This window comes from Dasypus novemcinctus, chromosome 5 (assembly GCF_030445035.2).
Source record: "Dasypus novemcinctus isolate mDasNov1 chromosome 5, mDasNov1.1.hap2, whole genome shotgun sequence".
Lineage (NCBI taxonomy): Eukaryota > Metazoa > Chordata > Mammalia > Cingulata > Dasypodidae > Dasypus > Dasypus novemcinctus.
In genome coordinates, this window is record NC_080677.1 from 71,523,367 (window position 1) to 71,547,450 (window position 24,084).

Consider the following 24,084-nt stretch of genomic DNA (forward strand, 5'->3'; position numbering starts at 1 on the left):
AATGAGCCCTTGATACTGATAACTATGCTTAGGAGCCTGTGTGCCTGAAATATGAACTAGGCATAGAGCTGCAGGGTGCCTAAGAGTTAACTCCTGAGAGCCTCTGTGTTGCTCAAAGGTGGCTGCTCTCTAAGCAAACTCAGTATGTAAATGCATTACCTTCCCCCTAAAGACTCCAGAGGATGAGCCTCCCTGGTGCCAAGGGATTACTACCAATCACTAGCTGGAGAAGCAACTAGAAAGAGACCTCAAATAAAAGGGTCAACTCAGACCAGCAGAATATCTCAGTCTACATGTTGGATCATGTGTTAAAAACTGCTTTTTGACCTTGACCTTGAATAAAAGGGGGAAATGACAAATGGCAAAGACAAATGAGCTGATATGGCTAAGAGTCTTCCAAAAAGTTCAGGACATTATCAGAGGGGTTGCACTTACTCACACCTCAGCAGGACCGAAGAAAAAGCCAAAGTAGATACAACTCTAGGTACTGGTTCTCCTGAAGGCTACAGAGATCCACAGGGTATGTAGTCATGGCAGATGAATTTGGAGCTACACATCAGAGGGCCCTACTTTGAAATTTGTACTCCTGAGTGTGATAGAGCTGGACTCAGACGTGACTTTTCTACACATGCCTCTTCTGTCACTTTTACTGAACATGTGGTTGGTGCTAGGGATGGTCCATACTCAGGAGACTTGAATCTCTGGACTGCCCATGTGCCAGCTGGGCCCTGAGCCTCAGCAGAGTGGTGACTCCTACTCTCTGGTTCATTCATCAGCCACCACACCAGGGAATCAAGAGTGCCTACAACTGTAAGCAGAGGAATTGCATCAATCATCCATGTGGAATCTAAGCTCCCTCTTGATCTAGAGATGGAGAGGACATCACCATCCCAGGATCCACAGAATGGAGGAATAAAATATGGACTAGAGTGGACTTACTGATATTTGACTATAAAACTATTGTGATGAGTAATAGAAGAAATTTTAGCATTGAGGTGGAGAAAGTGGCCACAGTAGTTGCTGAGGGCAGGGAGAGGGTAGAAGAAATGTGATGTGGGGCATTTTTGGGATTTTGAGTTGTACTTAATGATATTGCAGGGTCAGATGCTAGACTTTATATATCCTGCCATAACCCACTGAATATACTGGTGGAGAGTGCGAACTACAGGGTAAACTATTATCTGTGTAGTGCAGCAGTGGCCCAAAATGTGTTCACCAAGTGTGATGAGTGTGCCACAATGATGAGGGAGGTTGTTGGTGTGGGAGAAGTGGGGTGGGGGTATGGGGGATATACAGGAACCTCTTGTATTTTTAATGTAACATTTTTTGTGTGATGTATATATCTTAAAAAAAAACAATTTACAAAGATGATGTGGTAGGGGGTGGGGAGTGGGTTATATGGGAACCTCTTGTGTTTTTTGTTTTTTTTAAATGTTTTTTAATATAACATTCCTTGTGATCTATTAACTTTAATTTTAAAAATGTCAAAAAAATAAAAAATAAAAGTTAAAATCATATAAAATATATTGTTTGACATATTTTGGCATGATCCTCAATCAATTTTTATTTTTAAAGATCTTGGATAGTAAGCTATGAATGAATATAAACGGGTTTTATAATTTGTCAAGCCAACTACAAGGACTGGAATTTTTTTTGTTAAATAGAAAAATAAAAAGCATCTGTCTATCTGTCTAGATATGTAAAATCACTACTTAAAAAAGCATTATTAAGTTTTATAAAAAAGTGATATAAATATTACCAAATTGTTTGGGTGATAAGGCTGGGTATCAGGACAAGAAGTAACCCAGTCAGTATTATAAATTATTGCTAAAATAGTCATAACATTTCTGGTGCTTGGTTTCCTTGATAGTATCAAGATAGTTTATTAACATTACTTGTGCTTTAATTTAAATCCAAGAACTAGTTTGTCCAATCACAAAATATGATCCTGAATGTAACATTGACTTGCTATTTACAACTGCAACACAATATTCTTTATAAAGTAAAATATTTTATTTATGATAAGCTTAACAAATTCTAATTTAAGATTAACAAACTTTATATTAACCCAATCCTTTGCCAGTCTCTGTGTGCTTTTTTGTATTAATTGACATACTTGGGGTAAAATGCACAAGGATCTTTTTTCCAGATGACGAAGATTTCCTTTGAAAACTCATAGACTTTAAAGAAGAGAAAGGCTGAATTACAATTCTATATATTATCTATTGAATTATTTTTACTTTCATAAACACATTTTCTTTGTTGATCACTTTTTTTTGACCAGATTACTTTTCTACCCAAAAAACTAGCTCTCACTAATTTAATCGAAATAAAGAATTTTGATTAATTTTTGCTTTTGCTCTCTAAAAGTAGTCTGTGAACCATACAAGGCTAAGGTCTATTAGAAATAGTGAAAAAGGAATGAAATTGTCCTTCAATGATACATAAAATGGATTTGAGAAACACCGCAGAAACTATAAAATATTCTTTTTAATTATACTTTTTCTTATTGATTATTGTTCTTGCTAATTTTATTTTCATGGTAAATTTCCATCCTGACCATTTAATTTCAGAGTGAAATATTTGCACTGAATGAATTTCATTTTGCCTTTTCTTACCAAAATGAAAATAAGCTTTCATAGAACACAGAAATCTCCCTTCAAGGTAATAACTCATCTAATGCACTGATTCTTGATAATGACGTAAAGATATTTATGTGTTAATGGGAGAGTTGCTTCTGCCAGGGATGGCTTGTGCATTTGAATGCACTGTTTACGGCTTAATGTAATGACTTTGATAGGAAAGTTCTAAAGTCAAGTACACACCTCAGCTCCCACTGAAGATTCAACTTCCAGCTTGACCTCTTATGCTGCTGAAGCTTTTTAGTGCATGTTAGTATCAGTGACCTGGAGACATGAAATGGAGCAGCAGATCTGACAGGCAATTTAACTCAGGAATTGGTGTTAACTGTAACATCTGATACTAAAACTTAGCTTACTGAATCACCATTCTCACCATGTACCAAGATGATCCTCCAGTGTTAAGACTTCACTTCAAATTAGTTGATTGACTTACAAAAGTAGTATTTAGTGTGTCATTTCTGTACATGTCTTCCTTATTTTCCTAACTAACCTTACATTGTCTTCTTCCACTAATAAAATTTTTCTTTATAAATAATGCATATATATACACACAGTTCTTAAAGTGTGGTCTTCTGACCAGTAGAATCAGCATCAGTTGCAACATTTTTAGACATGCAAATTCTCAGACACTACCCAGACACACTGAATAAGAAAAATGGGGCCCAGTAATTTGTATTTTTACAGGTCTTCTAGGTACTTCTGACGCCCAGGTACTTCTGACGCATGCTCAAGTTTGAATGGCATTGTAGCTTGTAGCCTCTCCGGTCATTCTGATTGCCTGCCAGAAGCACCTCAGTTCAGGCTCTATCCCATCTTCCTAGTGCTGCACATGTCTACACTTTCATCTCTCCCAATCTTGGCCTATAGGGAGATAATAAGGTGCAATTTCAGTTTAACCAGGTTAACTTTGTGCAGATACAATACCAAATTTTGATGAATTGTTTGTGTTTTGGCTTGTTTGCATACTTGCCTTCTTTCTTTCCTATTTATTGAGGACTACTGTGGCCCAGGTACTTGAATAAAGACAGAATTGTCTATAATATTTGCAGTCTAGTAGCTGCCATTTTCACATCTTCGTACCTAAATGTTTTCCTTATTTGATGAGATTTTCTAAACTAATTACTAGGGCTCTTTCTTTTTCTTTTATACACACACACAGACATAAATCAATACATATATTAGCTTTTCTGAGAATTCAATGGTTTTTAGTATATTCACAAAGTTGGGCAAACATCAGCACAGTCAATTTTATGTTATCACCTCAATAAGAAACCCCATCCCAAGAGAGTACTCACCTTTCCCCACAACACCCCAATCTAGCCCTAGCTACTGCTAATCTACTTCCTGTCTCTATGAACTTGCTTGTCCTGGATTTCATATAAATTGAATCACACAATATGTGGTCTTTTGTGATTGTATTAGCAAGTTTTCAAGGTTCATCCATGTTGTAGCATGTATCAGTACTCCATTTCTTTTTATAGCCAAATAATATTCCATTGTATTTTAGTCTGTTAGGCTGCCAAAATTCAATATACCAGAAATGGGTTGGCTTTTACAATGGGGATTTATTAGGTTACAAGCTTAGAGTTTCAAGGCTGAGAAAAATGTCCAAATCAAGGCATCATCAAGCTGTGTTTCCTCCCTGAAGACCAGATGCTGGAGGTGCCAGACTCCTCTGTTACATGAAAGGGCACATGGTAGTATCTGCTGGTCTCTCCCTTCTCCTCTAGGTCTCATTGCTTTTAGCTTCCTGGTTTCCATGGTTTCCTCTCTGTTCCTGTGGGTTTCTCTCTGTGTCTCTTTCCATATTCATTCCATTTATAAAGGATTTTAGTAAGAGGATCAAGCTCCACCTTGGGTCATGCCCTACTGAAGTAATCAAATCAAAAGGTCCCACCTAGGATAGGTTCATACCTACACAAATGGATTAGCCCTAAGGACATGATTTTTTGGGGTCCATAAATGCCTCAACCTACCACACATTGTAAGGAGAGACCACATTTTATTTATCCATTCGTTGAGAGACTTTAGGTTTCCAGTATACACGTGCACATATGTTCCATTATATATGTGCACACATTATACATGCACATATCAATTATTTAGGTTTCCATTATATATGTGCACATATATGCTACATATGTAAAACTAAGAATTTGGCATTTGTTTTCTTAATGAAATGTAATAAATCACTCTTGATATTAATGAAATTAAATGATGCTCATCAACCTACATTAATAAAATGATATTTTCAAAGTTATTAATTAAAACACAGTTTGAAGTCTGTTAGCCTTTATTAGAGGTAGTGGTTTTAGACCCCGCAATTGATATTAAGTAGGAGTGTGAATATGTGCTCAGGTTCTTCATTATAATCCACATGTTCTTTCTATGAGAAAATGTAGCCTGTAGTTCAAAATATTGATATAAAAATAATAGTTTAGAGCACATGTTTTTAATTGGGGATAACCTGTAATTTTGGATTAATACCATAGTGTTTAGAAAGTATTTTTACTTAAATTAAAACACACACACTCCTTCCTAAAAGAAAGCACTAATGTCAGTTAATTGTCTTAATATTCCATTGAGAAACAAAATGACAAACCCTTCGTATACTGTATACTTGAGGATTTAACAGAAGATACTAAAATGATATGCATTTAGTTATAGACTTTATTGATCTTTTTCTTTCATTATATTCATTTTTAAAAATTTCTTATTTACTCGGTCAAGGAGAGACTGTTTCATTTGTATAAAATATTTCTTTTTCTTCTCTGTATAAAGGGGGAAAATCAGTAGTATGAAGATGTCCTACTGAGGTATTGCTGCTTATGGAAGAACAGTACATGAAGCAATAAATAGTTCTAGCCAGTGATTAAGTGTACAGGCAGAGTTGATGTATCTGATGAATGCAAATGCCATTTACAGCCTCACATATTTCAACAGCATAAATACTGTTCTCACTAAACAAGTAAAAAGATGACAACACACAATAAACTCTGTAACATATACATAAATGATACAAATAAAGAAATAGCTGCATGTGCCATCTATATGAATCTATCCTACTGGGTCAAAATGATATATCCTTTTCATATAAATTTAAAAATAAGTTTTGGGAAGCGGACTTGGCCCAGTGGTTAGGGCGTCCGTCTACCACATGGGAGGGCCGCGGTTCAAACCCCGGGCCTCCTTGACCCGTGTGGAGCTGGCCCACGCGCAGTGCTGATGCACGCAAGGAGTGTCCTGCCACGCAGGGTTGTCCCCCGCGTAGGGGAGCCCCACTCACAAGGAGTGTGCCCCGTAAGGAGAACGAACCATCCAGTGTGAAAGAAAGAGCAGCCTGCCCAGGAATGGTGCTGCACACACGGAGAGCTAACACAGCAAGATGACGCAACAAAAAGAAACACAGATTCTTGTGCCGCTGACAATGGAAGCGGACAAAGAACATGCAGTGAATAGACACAGAGAACAGACAACTGGGGTGGGGAAGGGGGGAAAGGGGAGAGAAATAAATATTTGCAGGTCTCATCAAATGTCATCCACGTTTAATTGCATAATGGTGGCTCTTTTTAAATAAAATAGTAAAAAATTTCTATAAAACCTTACCAAAATTAAAATCCACTGAAATGTACAGTATAAATGTATGAATTGTAGAGTATTTGAATTATATCTCAATAAAGCTGTTTCAAGAAGACAAAAACAAAAGTCTAGCTATTTCCAATAACTTTTTTGCACTTAAACTAATCTACATAAACTGAGGCTCAAAAAATGATTTCTTCATTCTCAGACAATATTTTCTTCATCACAAGTTTTTTGTTCTAAATCAATAGTCTTCACTTTTGTTGATCATTGGTGTAATAGTATATTATGTATTCTTTAAAGCATATGCACACATATAACTTCAAAAGGGATGAAAAAGAATGTTACTTCCTTAAAGAATGTGAATGATGGAAGTCATTAAATGTATATTATATTCCAACTGCTTACTATTACAAGTGCTTAGTCTTGTTTCCAATGACTTTTTTTATGTTTTTAAAGATTTATTTCTCCCCCCTCGCCCCTGTTGTCTGTTCTCTATGTCTATTTGCTGTGTGTTTTTCTGTGTCTGCTTGTATTTTCATTAGGCAGCTCTGGGAACTGATACGTGGGACCTTCTGGAGTGGGAGATAGGCAATTACTCTTTTGTGCCACCTCAACTCCCTGTTCTGCTATGTCTTCTTATTTTCTCTCCTCTGTGTTTCTTATTGTGTCACCCTGCTGTGCCAGCTTTCATGGTCGGCACTCCTGCGTGGGGCGGCTTCCCATGCAGGGTGGCTCTCTTGTGAGGGCTGCATTCCCACATGGGCCAGTGCTCGCATGGGCCAGCTCGTCGTGTGGGCCAGCTCGCCCTCACCAGGAAGCCCTGGGCATCAAACCCTGGACCTCCTATATGGTAGATGGGAGACCAATTGGTTGAGCTATATCTGTTTCCCTCCAATGACTTTTAACAAATACATTTCTTTCAAATTCTTAAATCCATTGAGATGAAGCAATCGTAACATTTATAACCTACTGAATATTGAAATAAATGAACATGTCCCCACTCTTTAGCCTCATTTATGCTATTAGTAACATTCCCAAATTAGGCCTTCACATTTTTTGCTCTTTCTGTTTCATCTTTTTTCTTTGTATTGTTTTTTTATCTTTGTTATATGAACAAACTCATGCTTTCCTTCATATCGTTCCTCCTTCACAAATTCCATTTTTCTCTTATCTGGATAATTTTTCTTTGACTTCTTTAATTTTCTACTTGATTTTCTCCTTATTAAAAAAATCTCTTTTAGTAATGTATTAAAGGCACTCAGCATGTTTCTGTTGGGGTAGGAAAAGATCAAAAGGAGGGGTGGAGAAGGAGCAGAGTGGGGCTGGCTGGTTAACTCGGGGAAGAAAAAGATAAACAGTAGAACTGGGTTCTGTTCCTAAACACTGATGAACCATGGGTATTTGTTAAGACTTGAAGTGCAGTCAAAAGGGATGTAATTGTTTATGATGATAGCCCATCTTTGATAATTATCTTTGATAAGTATTTTTTGAAAGGGAATGGCTTTACATATTTTAAGAAATAAAAAATGAAATTTAAAGGATATGTACAGCGTAATACATAGGAAATCCAAAAGGACTCTGATAATCTTGGAAAAACATCAGATCTTAAACATAAGGAATTTTCAGGTATTCACAGAAAGAAACAGAGATGATTGATTTTGGGAATATACATAGCCTCCCCAACAAAAAACAATATTGATCTTGTTACAAATAATTATTACTAACCTATGTAAAATATAACATAATTAAATTAAGATCATTACTATTGGCAGCTATATTACTAAATATTGTTAGTATATAACAAAAACAGATTAATCTCTATGTAACAGAAAGATTTGCAGCTATATCCAAGGATTAAATACATTCTCCTTAAAGATGAAGATTGAGTTTACTGTTTTACTTGGGACAATCTTCACCAGGTTGGTAAATTTATTAAATTATTCCTTTTTTTCTAGGTAGCTATGGGCACCCTGAGATAAACATATTCTAAAGGAATGGATCACCTAGAATAAAATTTAAAGACTTGTGAATAAGAGCAATAACAAAAAAACTAGTGTATACCAATTCTAATTTTAGACAACAAAAGCTATTCTTAGGACAGAATTGTTTAAATTCTTACTCTAAGCTCTAAAAGTATGAAATTTTGAAAAATTGATTCAATTATAAAAACACAATAGAACATTACATGATATTCAACAATATTTGTCATTTGAAATATTGGCAGCAGAATATATTTTTTTTCTCTAGATTATCAGGGACTCTTTAGAATAATCCCTTACTACATGGTTATGGTTTGAAGAAAATAGTAGTGCTGTATGATATTTACTCTATATTGATTTTCAAAGATTTCTAAATGCCAGCCTTATTTACACCTCTAATGAGTGATAGCTGACAATACATGATCTCTACTTTAATTCAACTATCAACTGAATATGAGATTTTAAATGTAAGTTCACTGGTATGTCCAGATAGTCATGTTTTCTTTGTCACAGTGGCAGGAATTTTAATCATATAAATCTAAAGTATTTGGCTACAAAGGTAAATTGATAGCTGTCTAATTTTCCCTTACATGCTCATCCCTAGCAACACTATTTTGTGGTGCTTCTACTGACACCCATCTCTAGCTTACTATGAGGATTGTATTATTCAGGACCTATAACATTTCCAAAATCTTATAGAAATATGCTAGGTTAAAAGGCATTTTACTGTGTGTAAGGAAAAGTAAAAACGTAATATTAGAAGAAATAATAGTAATACATGATCTCTTTCTCATAGAAGGCGACATTCAGAAAATTAAAAACACTGGCAAAAGTAACAGCAGTTAGTTTTGACCATTTTATTTCATTTTTAAATTATCTACCTCTTATTAACTTCTTCTTTTTCTTTTTTGGAGGTACCATGGGCCAAGGATTGAACTTGGAACCTGGTATGTGGTGGGAAGCTGGTGCTCAATAATTGAGACACATCTCCTTCCCTGAGTTGGTTTTATTGTTTTGCTTGTTGTTTTTGTTTTTTCAGAAGGCAGGGGAAACAACCAGGACCTCCCATGTGGGAGGCAGGTGCTCAACTGCTTGACACACATCCCTCCCCTAATTAACTACTTTTCACTGAAGTTTTGTTGCTAGTGAATATTTGGAGAAACACCTATTTCCCTTTGTCTATGAAGGCCTAAATAAATGAATTCCATATACTTTTGTGATATATTTACAGTCCAAAAAAATCCTGAAGTTCTACTTATAGAGTGAAGAGGATCTTTCTTTGAAATCTAGTTTTCATCAGAAATCATGCTGTTGGTCCTAATTTTTTCTGAGATGTGCTTGCATTTAACATGGGGGCAGGGGGAGAAGGAGAACAAAAACAGAACCAGAGAAAGGAATTGAATGGAAAGTTCTTTGATTAGCAGTGATTGAAAAAAACAGAAGAGCATATAAGCTATTCCTTGGTTGAAGATATGGTGGTATTTTTAAATATAACAGCTAATTTTCCTAAATACTTAAATTAGCAAAAATTTACAAAAAGAGGACTCTGGCAAATAGGCAAATAATAAAACTTCCAATAATTTTTTTAAAAGCCACTTTGTGTTCCTTTAGAAAAGGTATTTCTTTCCTCGAAAGTTTAACATGGTGTCTGTCAATAGCCGTATTACTCTTGCCAAAGAAAAATTCTTCAAAATATTTTTGCTTGTAGGAAATACTTGACCATATTTCTTAACCTAGGGTAGTTTCATTATCACGTTGCTTTCTATGAAGGTCTTTATGTGCCATTTTACTTTTAAAATACTGAAGGTGATTTCTGACTTAAAAATCACTACATACTCCTTTAGCCACTCTCCTGAGAACTGATACGTTTGAGTTACTTCCTTGTATTTCCATCTCCTGAAAGTACTCCCCAAGGAGATAGAGAGATAGTCGAAGCTTTCTATTTGTCTTTAACTTTGACTCTCTCTGGCACACATCTGTGTGTTCCTAAAAGCATGATATTGTCTCAAATCACAAATATTTCTGATTATGGCTATTACAGTATATCTTCATCTCAGAGACACATCATATACTCCTCTTTGCATATAAAGCAAATAAGGCCTATTGTCAAGGTTTTCACCTTTGTTTCCTTAAGATAATCACACAAACCTAGAAAATTAATGACTTTTTTATTTGCCATAAGGAATTATTTTGCTTTGCAATGTCTGTTCACAAGAATGAGAGATTAAAACCATTTTGATTAGGTTATTTTATCTGATTATTTAATCAAAAGTTTTGAAGAAATTAGATCCAATTAACTAAGAAGGAAAACCATAGAAAAATTTCCTCATAGATATATAACAAAATAGAATTTGATGCTGCAGTTATTCATACTATGACGTAATGCAAAAAGGGAGTAAGAGTGAATGCTTCATGACTATCAGGTTTGTGTTGTTCTTTGTTCCATTTTTAAAGAATAAAAATGAAAAATGTTAAGAATTAAACATTTACATATAATTAACAGTTGAGTGTAAGTGAAGTTATGAACCAAAATTTTGTCTCAAGTAAATGTCAGTGCTTTGCATTAAAGAATTTTTTTTAAACTTAGTTCTATAAATTATAATTGCAAAAATCTTCAGTAACACCTAACCTTTACTTTCTTAGTAAAATATTTCCTCTTAAAAGAATAATGGATATTGATTTATGCCTTTTTGCTCACTTACAGTCCATAATATAAGACTTTTAACAATCATCATTATGATTTGTAAATGTTTTATCTAGAATGGCAACTTTTTTTTTTTTCTCTAGATGGCAACTTTTCACATAGCAGAACATTATTAGAACTGATGGATATGATCTGACTTGTATACTACTTTCCAAAATAGCAGAAGTGAGCTGACACAAAGCATTGTTGAAGGTTATGGTTTAGCCAATAGAAACACAGTGCTATATTGTGAAAATGACTTTGTTTTAGCTATCGTATGCAAGAGATAAAAAACACATTTTTGAATAGCCTTGTTAAAAAGGTTTAGGTTGCTAAAAAGCAATTCCTTCAAACCTCGCAACAGAATATTACACTATGATTTAAGTTCAGAGTTGAGAACCAATCCTTTCACTAAGAATTGTACAGGCAATATCTTTCTTCAATTGCTTCAGGTATTGGCGAACAGAATGCTTCACCAGTGATCTAAAGATATTGAGATTTGGTTCAAAGGCCAGCAAAGTTAAAATTAAATGTGACTTACCTTGTCTAGAAGTTTATTTCCTTCTTTTATTCTTCAAGTCCTTATTCCTAAAGATATAAAATTGGAAATGGTCTACCATCATAGGAAATCTGAATTCATTATTGAAATAACTGACAGAATATATAATATTTTTATGTAGTGAGGCTATTATGATACCAACATATCAGGCAGACAGTAATGGACATCTAATTCTCCTATTTTTTAATTCCCATGCGAGGAAGGAAAAATTGCTTTTGAATCATTAAAAAAAGATAGACGTCTATTTGAGTACCTAATTTTGGAGTGGAAAACTATCTTCAGTTTACATAAACTATCCTTCCAAGCTCCAGTTTTCAATCCCTTCATACCCCACTTCATCCCTCATTTGCATTGCTCTTGCTGCATCACTCTCTAGGCCTAGCAAAAAACAAACAAAGTTAAGTCACCACCGCAGGGTGCCTTTTGTGAGATCTCTCAGGGTAGGAAGAAAGAAACAAAGAGCCAGATAGAGACGCAGAAACCTGAAGAAAACAAATTAGGCATACAAAATGAGAAAAGAGGGAAGGAAAACTACTGGGCCAAGAATCATGAAATCAGATAGAGTTAAACATTGGGCTACTTAGTATTATTGTTATTATTATTATCAGTTTTCTCTCTTTTGGGAGGTTACCGTCAGAGAGCAAGACAATCAGTACATAATTCATAAGGTATTCTTTCCTAAACTCTTCTTAGAACAAAGGAAGTGCTAAATCAAAATCTGATAGCTGTCCCAATATTTACAACTTTTTTTTTTTTTCTTCACATGCAAGTGGTCATTTGTCTGGTGTTTTCTACGCACACTACGAGAGGGAGCTTAAGAATTTTAGACGTTCAGGGAAGTCTTTCTACTCTGGTTCACCAGTGCCCTCCTGGAGAACTGTACTGCCCAGGGTATGCCTAAGAGAAGACCCCTGTGTTTTTTCTACAAGAGGCCTGCGCCCACCCTGTCACGCCTACAGCTGGAGGTGAAGTCCTTCCGGCATTGCTGCTTCTTACCTCTCCCCACTCTCTCAATTATTTTTTCACATTTCTGGCGCATTTCGCAGTGCCACCTGTTTCTGCTCTTTACCCCTGTCATGCCTTCACACTGAGTAAATGAACTCAACCTGAGGCAACCTCGTTAGGGTAGCCCAGTGGCCAAATCTGGGCGTTTGGAACATTTTTGAGGCAATCTCACTAGAATTTTATAAAACCCTTGACGCCGCACTGTCCTCCCTGGTTGGAGAATTGGTTCCTCCACCCTTCTTGCCCTACTGAAAGGCCAGAATCTGGAGATTTTACAGCATCGGGTCCTTCCCTGTCCGTCCCTGGTACCGTCCCCGAGTCTCTGTCCTCTCCAGGTGAGCCGTACCCGGCGTGGGGCCGCTGGCCCACGTGGTACCCCGCGACCCCAGGGGAGCTAACCTCTGGCACCCCGGGCAAATAGTGCCACCCGGTCGAGAGTCAAGAGTGGTGCTTTAAAATGTAATACAAACCCCTCCTACTTGTTGTCAAATCACTTCTCTACGATTCCCAGGCAGGCGGCGGATTCTGCGCCTAGAAGGCTAGAGGAACGCCGCTTCCCTGTACAAAAATAACCCCGAGGATCACAAGCCAAGTGCTCGGGGAACCTCGGGAGCCTGGATGCGGGCTGGGCCGCCGCCCGTCCCCGGGGGCTCGGCGGGCCGGGCTCGCTCCCCTGCGCGCGCCGGGCGGCCGGAGCGAGCCGACGCCGACTTCGGGAGTTGCTTTCTGCCTTGTATGGAGGGCTGCTCCCGGCCGGCCTCCGCCCGACTGCCCTGAAGCCCGGCCCCCCGGCTGCGCACCCCCAGCCACCTCCCTCCGACTCGCCCCGAGAAGCCAGACGGAGCCTCTTCGCGCCACAAGTCTCTGCGTGCCAACCCCCATCCCCGCATCCACCCCGCCCCGTCCCCAGCGCCGTCCCCCCTCCTCCGCCCCCGCCCCCTTCTCCTCGGCGATCAGGGGAATAAATCAGGGAGGAAACCGAGAGGGGGAGAGAGTGCCGGAGCGCGGGCGCCGGCGGGCGGGCTGCGCTGTTTCCAAAGTCGCCCTTGATGGCGGCCGAGGCGAGGCGGCCGCGACGCGGAGCCGCCGCGCGCTAGAGGGGCCGCCCGCGCCGCCCCGGCCCCCGCCCCGGCCCCCGCCGCGGCCCCCGCCGCCGTTCCGCGCTCGTCGCCCTCAGCCCCAGCCCGCGCCCCGGCCCCGGACGCGCCGGCGCCCCCGACGTCCGCGGGGCGGGCGGCGTGAGCCCCTTTCCTGCGCCCGCGGCCGCTGCGCCGCGGCTTCCCCGAGTTGGGGCGGGAGGGGGCTGATCTTCGATCGCGAAGATGGCTGCTGGCTGCCTGCTGGCCTTGGCGCTGACACTTTTCCAGTCGTGGCTGATCTGCCCCTCGTCGGAGGAGCCGTTCCCTTCGGCCGTCACGTAAGTCCCGGGGCCCGGCGGGGCACGGCGGGGGGCGCGGGGGCCGTCCCGAGTGGCGGGGCTGTTCTGCCCGTGGGGGCGGGGAGCCGCGGCGGGCGAGCGGGGTTCGGGGCCCGGGAGGCCGAGCGGGGCTGCGCGCGGCTCGTCGCCGGCGTGCGCTCCCGGCCGGCGCGTCGGGCGCCTCGGCGGGCCCGGGCACCCGCGACCCCGCTGTCCCGGGAAATGCCCGCCGAGGACTCGCGGGCCAGCACCTCTCGGAAAGGGTCCTTTAGACTTGAGAGTTTGGCCATACCTGGGGGAAAGTTTCCTGCCAGATACACACTCATCAAACCCAGTCCGGTAAAAAGTTGTGTTTTGGGTGGGTATTTTACAAATAGGCAATTGCAGGTTTGCCTGGGTAGCGTGGACTTCTCCCGCCCTTGGCCTCGGGGATGCTCTGTGGTTGCTATGGTGTCCAGATCGTTTGGATTCCAAATTGCTGGGCTCCCTTAACAGCTTCTCTGATCGCAGGCGAGCTGTCAGCTGTGCCGGAGGCTCGCAGGTAGAGACCACGCCATCCTACCCCGCCTAACCCTTGATTCGAAACGTTCTAGTGCCAGCAGACGCACGGTTCCTGTTCTTAGAATAAATAGAACCTATTTTTTGAGGGAGGGATTGAGCGTTTTAAGAGTCTCCTGCAATTTTCTCTTATTTTTAGTATTTCTAAAATAACTTTTAAATAAAAAAAGCTGTGCTATTCTGGAAATAGGGAGTTTAAAGGTAGCTGTAGTCACACGGCAGGAAGGGGCTGAAAAATAGTAATTCTCTCCTCTTAGGTTGAGAAATAGAATCAAAGCCAGCGGCACATATAAATATATACGTACTTTAAAATGCACTGAACAGCCTATCTGGCATTCTGGGAAAGCATTTATTTCGGTTCTTGAAGCTACTTTAAAGCTTCTAAGAGTAGGTAATCTTAAGTGGATGAGTCATTTTAATGCATTTTACATAACAAAAACAAAGCCCAAGGTATTCTTCCCGGTATTTAGGCTGCTGGGAATTATTTGCTCTCCTTTGTGGGCTGAGGCTGAACACTGGAGATTTTGGTGGATTCTAACAGTGAATCTTTACCAGTTGAACCTTGCAGCTATTCCTTAAGATCCAACCTAATGTATTTATGATGTTAGGTGTCAGTTCACGAATCTGCGGGACGCACATCATCATAACCCGGAGAAAGGGAGTGCCCAGTATATTTTTGTCATTGATTTACAGTAATGTTCCTCTTTAGATACTCTTACATAAAAATGATTGCAGATCCTTTTTGTTATGAAGCAAAAGGGTAAATGCCATCTGTACATTTTTGTATAATTGGCAGAATGTTCCAAGTGGATATTTTGAAACTTGAAAAGATAGTAAGGATTACCTTAAAAATGCTTTAAAATTATTCATTTTTATTTTAAAATGTCACACTTTTATTTAATGTTTTACAGTCTTTTTGTAGCTTGGCCTATGAAGTGAGAAGTCAAGTGACTCCCTTGAATTTTATATCACATAAAGAAGTGGTTCTTTTAAAAGGAGTCAGGTTTTAAATGCCGTTTATCAATATTTCTATCATTTTGGAGGATTGCTATCCATTGGGGATAATTATAGCCTTTCAAAATACAAGAGAATTCAGCCTTATATTCCTGAACATACTATCGGAAAATATTAATGTAAAAATTTATATTGTGAGGTGGGTACCTGCAATAAATTCTTCCACAAAATTCAAATAACTCTATTTTCATGATCAGAAATCTTCTAGAGACAAGACAATAAAAGAAATAGTGAGCTAAAATTGAAATTTGAAAGGATTTAAGTTTCATTCTAAAACAATAAAAATTTAAGATATTTTAAAATTATCTAAACATTAGTCATGTCACTAAGGAAGATTTTGTAGAGATAACTTAGTCTCCTGTAGGTGGTATCAATAATATTTTTGGAAGGCTTCTGCATCTTCAGTTATTAATCTGAAAAGTTAGTAATACTGGCCTTTGGGGAGAGGAGAAATGTGAGTTGTTATTTGTATTTCATGTAATATTTCTGAATAAACTTATTGAAATAAAAAGTGCAGCATTAATTTCATTGAGATTTGGTGCCATTTACTTTTTTTTTTTCAAGAAAAGAATTTATAGGGAGTGTTTATGAGAATAAATCTCAGACCTCTAAGCAAAAATTTAAGTTTGTAAAAACAGGACAACAGTTGTATTCACTAAAGGCAAATCATGTTTCAATTTCTCTAGAAATCATTAGTAAATTTTTAACAATTTTAGTTTTCAGGGAAAAAGTAATATAAGAAGTTTTTTTTAACTTTATAAGAGGAACAACATGTCATCAACACAGTATAAAATTAATTATAGTAATTAATTGTAGTGGGACTAATTGTAGGATTTGAATTAGAATGAGTTAATTTAACGTTTAAAAAATTATAAATAGGGTGTTTACAATAATATGAAAGGTTTAAATTCCATTTTAATTAAACAAAATCATATCTCATTCTGAATACCTTCTTTAATTTTCTGCTCTCTGGCTCTAATATCCTTCTGGATTAAAATAGTAGTGAATTGGTTCTGAGAATTAACAGTAAAATTGCTGTTTTTTAAATTCAGACAAAAGGAATTTTGATACAGTTCTTTCAGAGGATTGGTGTTTCTTTTGGAGATGTTTGCCTCAGTAAGATGTGAAACATAAATATACCTTATAGTAGCATCTACAGAATGTGTATTGCTTTATACATAAATGGGAGATGTATCATTTGCATGTTACAGTATGCATACGCTATACTGGTTACTTTTGCAATGTAATTTTCAAAAAGGGACCCTCTCCCTTACTTGAGAAAAAATTTGAGCACATATATTAAAACACTTTGATTTTAAAATTCAGGATAACACATATGGTAACTAGTATTATGACTTTAATTTAAATCCGTCCTCCTTCATTTTAGAGTCTGTTTAAAATTCCAATTTTTTTAAAGCATTGTAATTATAATGACAATTCACATTACACCTTTATCTCTGTCATAAAAATGCCAGTCAGTCAAGAATTGGCTGAAAGCCTACTGGTATATAGGGATTTTCATATAAAATACGTATTGGTATAAATATGTAACTAACAATGATAGGTAGCTACAGAAAATAACAATGCTAAAATCTCATAGAAGGTTACTTTTGGAGCTTTAAATACTTATGATATAAAATTTTTTTCTCTTGATATACAAATTTATATTTAAAGACTATAGAAAAGAAAATATCTGTATGTCACAACATTGGAAAGGGTAACTGACATAATAACTATCATGTGGACTAAGCAATTTCTATTTATGTATCACATGTTCAGAAAATGTACCTTTTGTTAAATGTAAAATGTAAATGTAAAAATATGAAACGTAAAATAAAACCTAAAAACAATTAACATTAATATATCCCTTTTTCATGTCTTTTCTTTGTTCTAATCAGTTTTACAACAGGACATTTATTATTCCACAGGTGTATATTAAAGTATGCAACAGTAGATATATTTTCCTTATAAATGGTAACATAATGTTAAAATCATTAATGTTTCTATAAAGCTATATGTGTAGGTATTTGAATTTGCATTTGTATGAGCGTTAGGCAGATAAAATGGATATAATCCAAAAAAAAGAAAAAAAAGAAAGACAGAAGAAGCTAACCTTATTATGGCTTATTAGAAATAAATAAAAATGTGCCTTATCATGAGCTTTTCTTTCTTAGTTTTCACTCATTGTATTTTATTTTAATAAAACAATATTAAATTTTAATAAATAAACATAACACCAGAAACTAAAGCAAGTAGTTCATTTTGAAAATAGGGAAATTTTTCCTATTTTTCTTCAAAGAAATGTGGCTGCTTAGATACTTTTCTACTATTTCTTTCCAATACTGGTAAAAAGAACATGATTAATAATCTCCCATCTATTTTAAGATTTTGCAACACCATAAACGATGTATACAAATTATGTATTTTCATATTTAATTATTACTTTTAGAAGTGTATATTTATGAGAAACAACAATACTTTTAGAAAGTTTTAAAATAACCTTTAAAACTGTGCCCAGCACAAACCCTATTATTTATGTATTTTTTGAAGTATCATTATATGAAACATATAGAGAAGTTTCTTTTTTTTTCCTGGTTTTTCAGTACAGATAAAAATTTCCAAGAGTAAATAGTTATTCTGAATTCACATCTTATTACCTAGTATTAGTCCTTAAACCATTTGGGACCTTAAGCTGGAGTTTTAAATGGGTAAAATGAAATCTCTTTTAGGCAAAGGGTCCAATTTATTGGTCTCCTTTAATATTTTTCATACACGGACATAAACAGTTGTAGTGTAAACCTAGACAGAATTTTGAAAAAAAACAACAAAAACGCGTTTTTTGGTATTTTTGAAAAGTAACATTTGTTGTTATTAAAGTGATGACCTTCCACCATTTGTAATAAAAGAGCTACCTGTGGTCATATTTCTAAAAACGTATAAGCTGCTTACCATAGGGTACTAATTCTGTTCTGTTATATTTACTCCATATTTACTTGGGGCTTGCAATGTACATTACGCACTGTGTCACTAAGTGTGTTATGTGGGTCCCCTTTTGTGGGCTAACTCTGGGCCGTACTGCTACTTCTCCCAAGTCTTTCATATGGTACCTTTCTAGTAAATTCAGAACTACGGCATGATGGCCAAACATGATAGCTTACACATGATTCATATTTTCTTTTTGTGCACTCTGACATGAAAATGGCTGTGTCATATTGTTCATGGAGCTGAAGGAAAAAGGCTATTGACTTAAATGTCAATTGAGATAAAACACCAAAACAAAACTAGGAGCATTTTGTGAAGAATATTGTATTTGCCAGCTTTTCCCCGAGGGTCCAAAATACTAACAATGGTTTTTACTACTACAGTATTCTATTTAATAGATAGTATTTTGTGTGTGTGCAAATAAACGTGTGTATGTGTCAAGCACTCATATACACGTATTTTTTTAACTTCTTTCAAGTGGTTTACTAGTGTAGAAAAACTTCAGTTAATAAGATGGGCTTATTAACGTATTTATACTGCATGAACGCAACAGTTTTTAGGTATTATATCACATTCAAAATATTTTTATAAAGCAATCATTTAAGAACAGTTTGTCAAGAGGTTCAAATGAGATATTGTATACAAAAGCAGCTTGAAAATGCTCAGATTCCTATAGTCATATTATTAGCATACTTGCCGAGTAACAAAAGAAGTGTGATTCTAAAGAGAGTTTTGTTTTCTTTTAAATAAAATGAGTTTGAGAAAGAAACTATTGAGTTTTGAATGTTAAATATCTCTTACAAGGTCTTTGCATACCAAATGATTTATTTTCATAATATAGATCTGGAATTTTTACTTTGGTAGGAGTTATTTATTTTTGCCAGTGTCTCATATTTTCAGAATAAGGACAAATATGCACATGTTCTAAAATTTTTTTTTGTGAAATATATAGTTTTGGGTATCTCTTCTTTGTATGCTTTAGATATTTTATAGTAATCCACTACATAGGAATATATTACTATTAGCAGTTTTTTTCCATAAAAATGGAGTCAGATAAGTGGCTTTTGCCTTTTTACTTACTGTTGTTTATTTAGACAGATTCTAATAAGGCCATGGACAAGGAAAATATTCACATCATGGTTCTAACAAACCTTCATACTTGTTAATTTCAATAATTCAGAACCAGGCTGTTATATATGAAACAGTATTTGAAGTTTTCTTGAGTATGAATGAAATATTTCTGGCTAAATTTTATTTTAACATTGTTTCTGCTGATTTTTTTAAATCATACGGTTCTGCTAGATTAAAAAGAGATAGGAAACATTTTAATGTCTATATCATAAATGTAAGAACCCCTTAAACTAGAAATGATGAGAATGGAAAATAATGTTGTTGGCCATTTTAAATGCTTCAGATTTGGGGAGAATCTTACTATTTGAAGTTCTTTTTGCAATTAATTAAACATTTTTCTCTGATGGTTTCTTGGCAAACTATGAAAAATTACTCCTGTTTTCTTTTATTCAAATAATTCACTCAGTTTCTGTCTCTTTTTCTCTCTCATACTCCCCACACCCCAGAATTACTACTAATCATAATTTCTTAGTATTTGCATATAACATCAAAGAAATTGGTGACCTGTAGCCACTCAATTTCAGGCCACTCACAAATGAATCTTCACTCATGGTGTCTGGGGACTGTAGGGAAATTGTTGAGGGGATATTGGTACGCAGATAAATCTGTAATACATAATCAACACTTCGCCAGTAATGTCTAACAGTTAAGACGATTGTTTCTTTTGCGATTCGTCCACATACTGTGGGCATAGATTGGAAAAAGAAGGAAAAGAAGTAGTGATTTTTTTTCTCTGTCTAAAGTATATACTGTCTGGCTATATAAAGGGATTGATAAACATTAATGATGTCTTATTTTGAGGGTTAAAGGAGGAATGGTTCAATAAAATAAATAGGTTGAGGCACACAGGGAAAACCTCCCATTTTAAATTGAGAGGCATTGTGGTGAAAAAGTTATGAGGAATTATGTGTGTGTAAGTGAGACAGAAAAAGGAGACCTTAGATTATAGAGGTGGGAAATTGCATTAAGGTGCTAAAGGTTGCAGTTGGCTATATTTCTTTTCTTTTTTTTTTTTTTCCCCATGAGCTTGGTTATCCTGGAAATTCTGTTTACGGAACATAATACTCATTTTTATTATCCAGTGTATGCAGATGTGAAATTCACTTTAGAGAACAAAGACAATAGAAGTGTCCAGATCTCAGAAAATGGAAACACTTAAATATTCTTGTTTTCTGTGAAGCCCTGGGGAAATGGTTCATTGGGTAAGAAATTTTAGAATAATATTTTGTTAAAACTGATAATCAAGAAAAAAATTCTGTTAGCAAAACTCCTAAGTTAAAAGCACCTTTTTTTTTAAGCTTTAATATACATTGTCCCTTTTAAGTTTTCCTATTTCAAATATTCTAAACATGAAATGTAATTTAACTCAGCAATGACTACAATTACTATGTGTTCTGAACTGCATGCTGTGAATACAGATTGAGAAAGGGAGTCCCCAAGGAAGACATTCATAACTCCAAATTCACTATGAAGCAGTGGATATGCCATAGCATAACCAAGGAAAAGCACACAGCATTTTAAAGAAACATGGACTGCTCCATGTTAGGTTTGTGAGTGTGCAGAAATATTGGTGGGTCTGGACCATTGAGTCCAGATTGTAAATTTTTACATCAATGCAAGGCGGGGGTGGAGGGGTTGGGCAGGGTGGACATTTGCAGTTGTCCTGCTCTGCATACCAAAACAAATTTGGCTTTCCTCCTATGTTGCTGCTGAGATTTTGAAGTAAAAAAAAAAGTAATAGGTTTTGAATTATAGAAGATGGATAATAGAGGACCAAGATTCGAGGCAGAGACAAAGAGCATGTGACATTTTGCTGTGAGAGATGCCTAAGATCTAAAAAAGATAGTGGCAGTGGGGAATCAAAGCAGGTACTAAATATACTGTAGAAGTAAAATTGACAGGACTTAGTGGTTATGGGATTTAGAGGATCAGGAAAAGAGGAGAGTTGGAGGTGACTCTGAGATTTCTAACAGGTAGATTGTCATATTACATTAAAACGCATAGACTAGAGAACTCAGGAAGGATACCAGGCCAGTGGTGGTGGTGGAAGTGGTAAAAAGTATACTGTTGGACATTTTGAGTTTGCAATGTCTCTGTAGATGTCTGTTAGGACATTAGAAATATGTATCTATATGAGGTTTGGAGGCAAATTCATATAGAAGTATCTTTGAAGCCAAGGATTTATTCATTTATTTAACAGATATTTATGAAGTACCTATAATGACAGGCAATGTGTCAGAAGAAGAGTCTCAATCTGTGGTTTAATTTTGTAAGAGGATCCGTTTAAGGACTCCTTAAGGAATCATTAGGCCACTAAGGTGATATAAGAGAGCAGTTCTAGTACGAGATGGGGACAGACACTCAGTTTCAGTGGCTAAAGAAGTTAGTGGAAGGTGAGAATCTGGAGACAAGTGCTAATTATTCTTTCAGTGCATTTGGCAATAGAAGGAAAGGGAAAGATAGAGAGTTAATTCAGAGGAAGATAATTTGAGGGGTTTGGGATTTATCTTGTTTTGTTTTAAGAATAGGTGTTGAATCAGGCCATTTGAGACACAAATAGTAGAAAACCCTAGGGCTATCTGAAATCAAACAGGGAAATATTTAATGGTAGGGGAGCTGAACTCAATCACTGAAGGGAAGTCAAGGTTGCCAGAAAGCGGTGGCACAAGTATCGTGACCATCTCTCACTCCAGGCTCTGCTTTTCTTTGTGCGACCTCATTCTTCTCTTTCCCTGCTGACTGGCTTTATCTGCTTTCCAGGGCTCTTGGTGCTGAATGGCTGCCAGGGGTTTCTCCACTGAAGCTATGAACCAGTTTGAGACTAGAATCCTGGTCCAAAACCACAGCCTCTCAAAGAAGATATGTTAATAGTCTGAACATGGGCAAGGTGCCATCTACATAGAGCCCATTCGATCCATTCATTTGTGATCAAGAGATGGGATCTGGAGAAGGGACTCTGGTTACCTGAGCTTGGGTCTTTTCTCCACACCTGGTCCAATCTCATTTGCAGGTGTTACACTGCAAGCAGCCAGGTGTTATTACTATAAATAGGTGAAGAGCCCATTCTCAGTAAAAGACTTGTTGGGTTTGGGAAGGTTGCACAGATAACCAAGTATGCTTTTACCAGAGGGGAGATTTGAGCATATCAGAGGGTGAAAACCAAATGGAGAAGAGATGAAAGAGATGAGAGAGGCCATGATTGACAGATGAGTGTTCTGACAGAGGCAGGTGAGAAAGGGATCAAGACTAAAAACAGTGTCTTACAAAATAACTTTTGAAATATGAAACAGCCTTGAGAATTAAAGCAGGTGGTTGGAATATAGGATATATACACTTTCAGTTTACTGGAGATGTTTTTAGAGCAATGTTATAAATTACATATTTCATTCTCAAGAAGGAATGACACGATTCAGAACTGTAATACATAGGCATTAGTAATATTCAAATTTTGAGATCTACAAACTAGAGCTTTTCTTTACTTGCTAATGACAAAAACCCAGTTCACCACTATATTGCCTTTGGACACAACAACATTTGGTTCTGTCTTTTTTTAAATTTTACTTCTTTCCTAGAAAAGATTATAATCTTAAAGATACATGTAGTTTCTGGAAAATTATTAGACTTCATCGGTGTATGTGCTTTTGGATGTTATAATTAAATTGTTAATTTAGTTACTTATCAACTTACAGTTAATTATTAATTAAATTAATATAGGTAGTTATTAATGGAAAGGAAACAACAAAAGAATAGTTCGTGCCTTCGACAATTTAGTGTTAGTTATTAATTTTTTGACATTGGTGGTTTACTACTCCACTATATCAGTGCTTTCTCTTTCCCACTCCCATACCCAGTCTTCAGTAGAGGGCAGAAGATTGAATTAAAGCAGACCCTTTTAAAGACAATAGAATAATATACTTGATAAGATAAATCACTGACAATATCTCTGAAACATGTTCCTGGGCAACTCTTACTGAAGCATCTCAGGTCTCCTGAAAGTCTGGAAATGACTGGCAGCTGCCGTTGCACAGCAGTTCCCTGAGGTACTAAGATGACTGAATGAATGGTTAAGATCACAAATGCCAGCGGATCTAAAAATCATTCTTGACCTCATTGGTACCAGTGCAGCATGGAAGAACAAACCTTGTAGTTTGTAGCAGGAGATGAGAAGAACCAGGGTGGGGGATTTATCTCCCTTTTCTGGTTTTGCTCTTTTTTTCTCTTCTACAGCTATTCACAATTTACTTCAGCTAATTTTCATCTCTGTTTTTGCATAGTATCTGAACACTAATAATCGCTGATAACTGCCATTCAATTGTTGTATAATATTTCTTTCTGTTATTTTTCTCCTTTTCCATGCAAGGCACTGTCAATTAATGCACCTTTTATGAGTTAATCCATCTAACCTTCAGATCAGTCCTCTAAGATAAGTATTACCATACCTGTTTTATAGATGGGGAAACTTAAGGTTAGACTATAAAATAGATTTTCTGAATTTCCTTAGAAGCTAAAATACGGTCCATTGCAGCTTAATC

General features: G+C 37.0%; 1 protein-coding gene and 2 long non-coding RNA genes across 8 annotated transcripts in view; 1 reads left to right on the forward strand and 2 right to left on the reverse strand.

The window, feature by feature from the left end:
* Positions 1 to 1,991: 1,991 nt before the first annotated feature.
* Positions 1,992 to 2,899, reverse strand: LOC139439029 (uncharacterized). The gene is made up of 2 exons (XR_011648835.1): positions 2,826 to 2,899; positions 1,992 to 2,180 (listed from the first exon to the last, which is right to left on the reverse strand). It is a non-coding gene; the product is annotated as an uncharacterized lncRNA (long non-coding RNA).
* A 503-nt stretch (positions 2,900 to 3,402) lies between these two features.
* Positions 3,403 to 13,005, reverse strand: LOC131278509 (uncharacterized). Its single transcript, XR_009185841.2, has 3 exons — positions 12,921 to 13,005; positions 11,428 to 11,474; positions 3,403 to 3,503 (listed from the first exon to the last, which is right to left on the reverse strand). It is a non-coding gene; the product is annotated as an uncharacterized lncRNA (long non-coding RNA).
* A 597-nt stretch (positions 13,006 to 13,602) lies between these two features.
* Positions 13,603 to 24,084, forward strand: part of CACNA2D1 (calcium voltage-gated channel auxiliary subunit alpha2delta 1) — a 545,135-nt gene continuing 534,653 nt past the window's right edge. For all 6 annotated transcript variants that reach the window (XM_071215190.1, XM_058297102.2, XM_058297103.2 and 3 more), the window contains exon 1: positions 13,603 to 13,867. In XM_071215190.1, the coding sequence (XP_071071291.1) occupies positions 13,773 to 13,867 (95 nt within the window). In that variant the 5' untranslated portion in view covers positions 13,603 to 13,772. The remainder of the gene's footprint in view (positions 13,868 to 24,084) is intronic.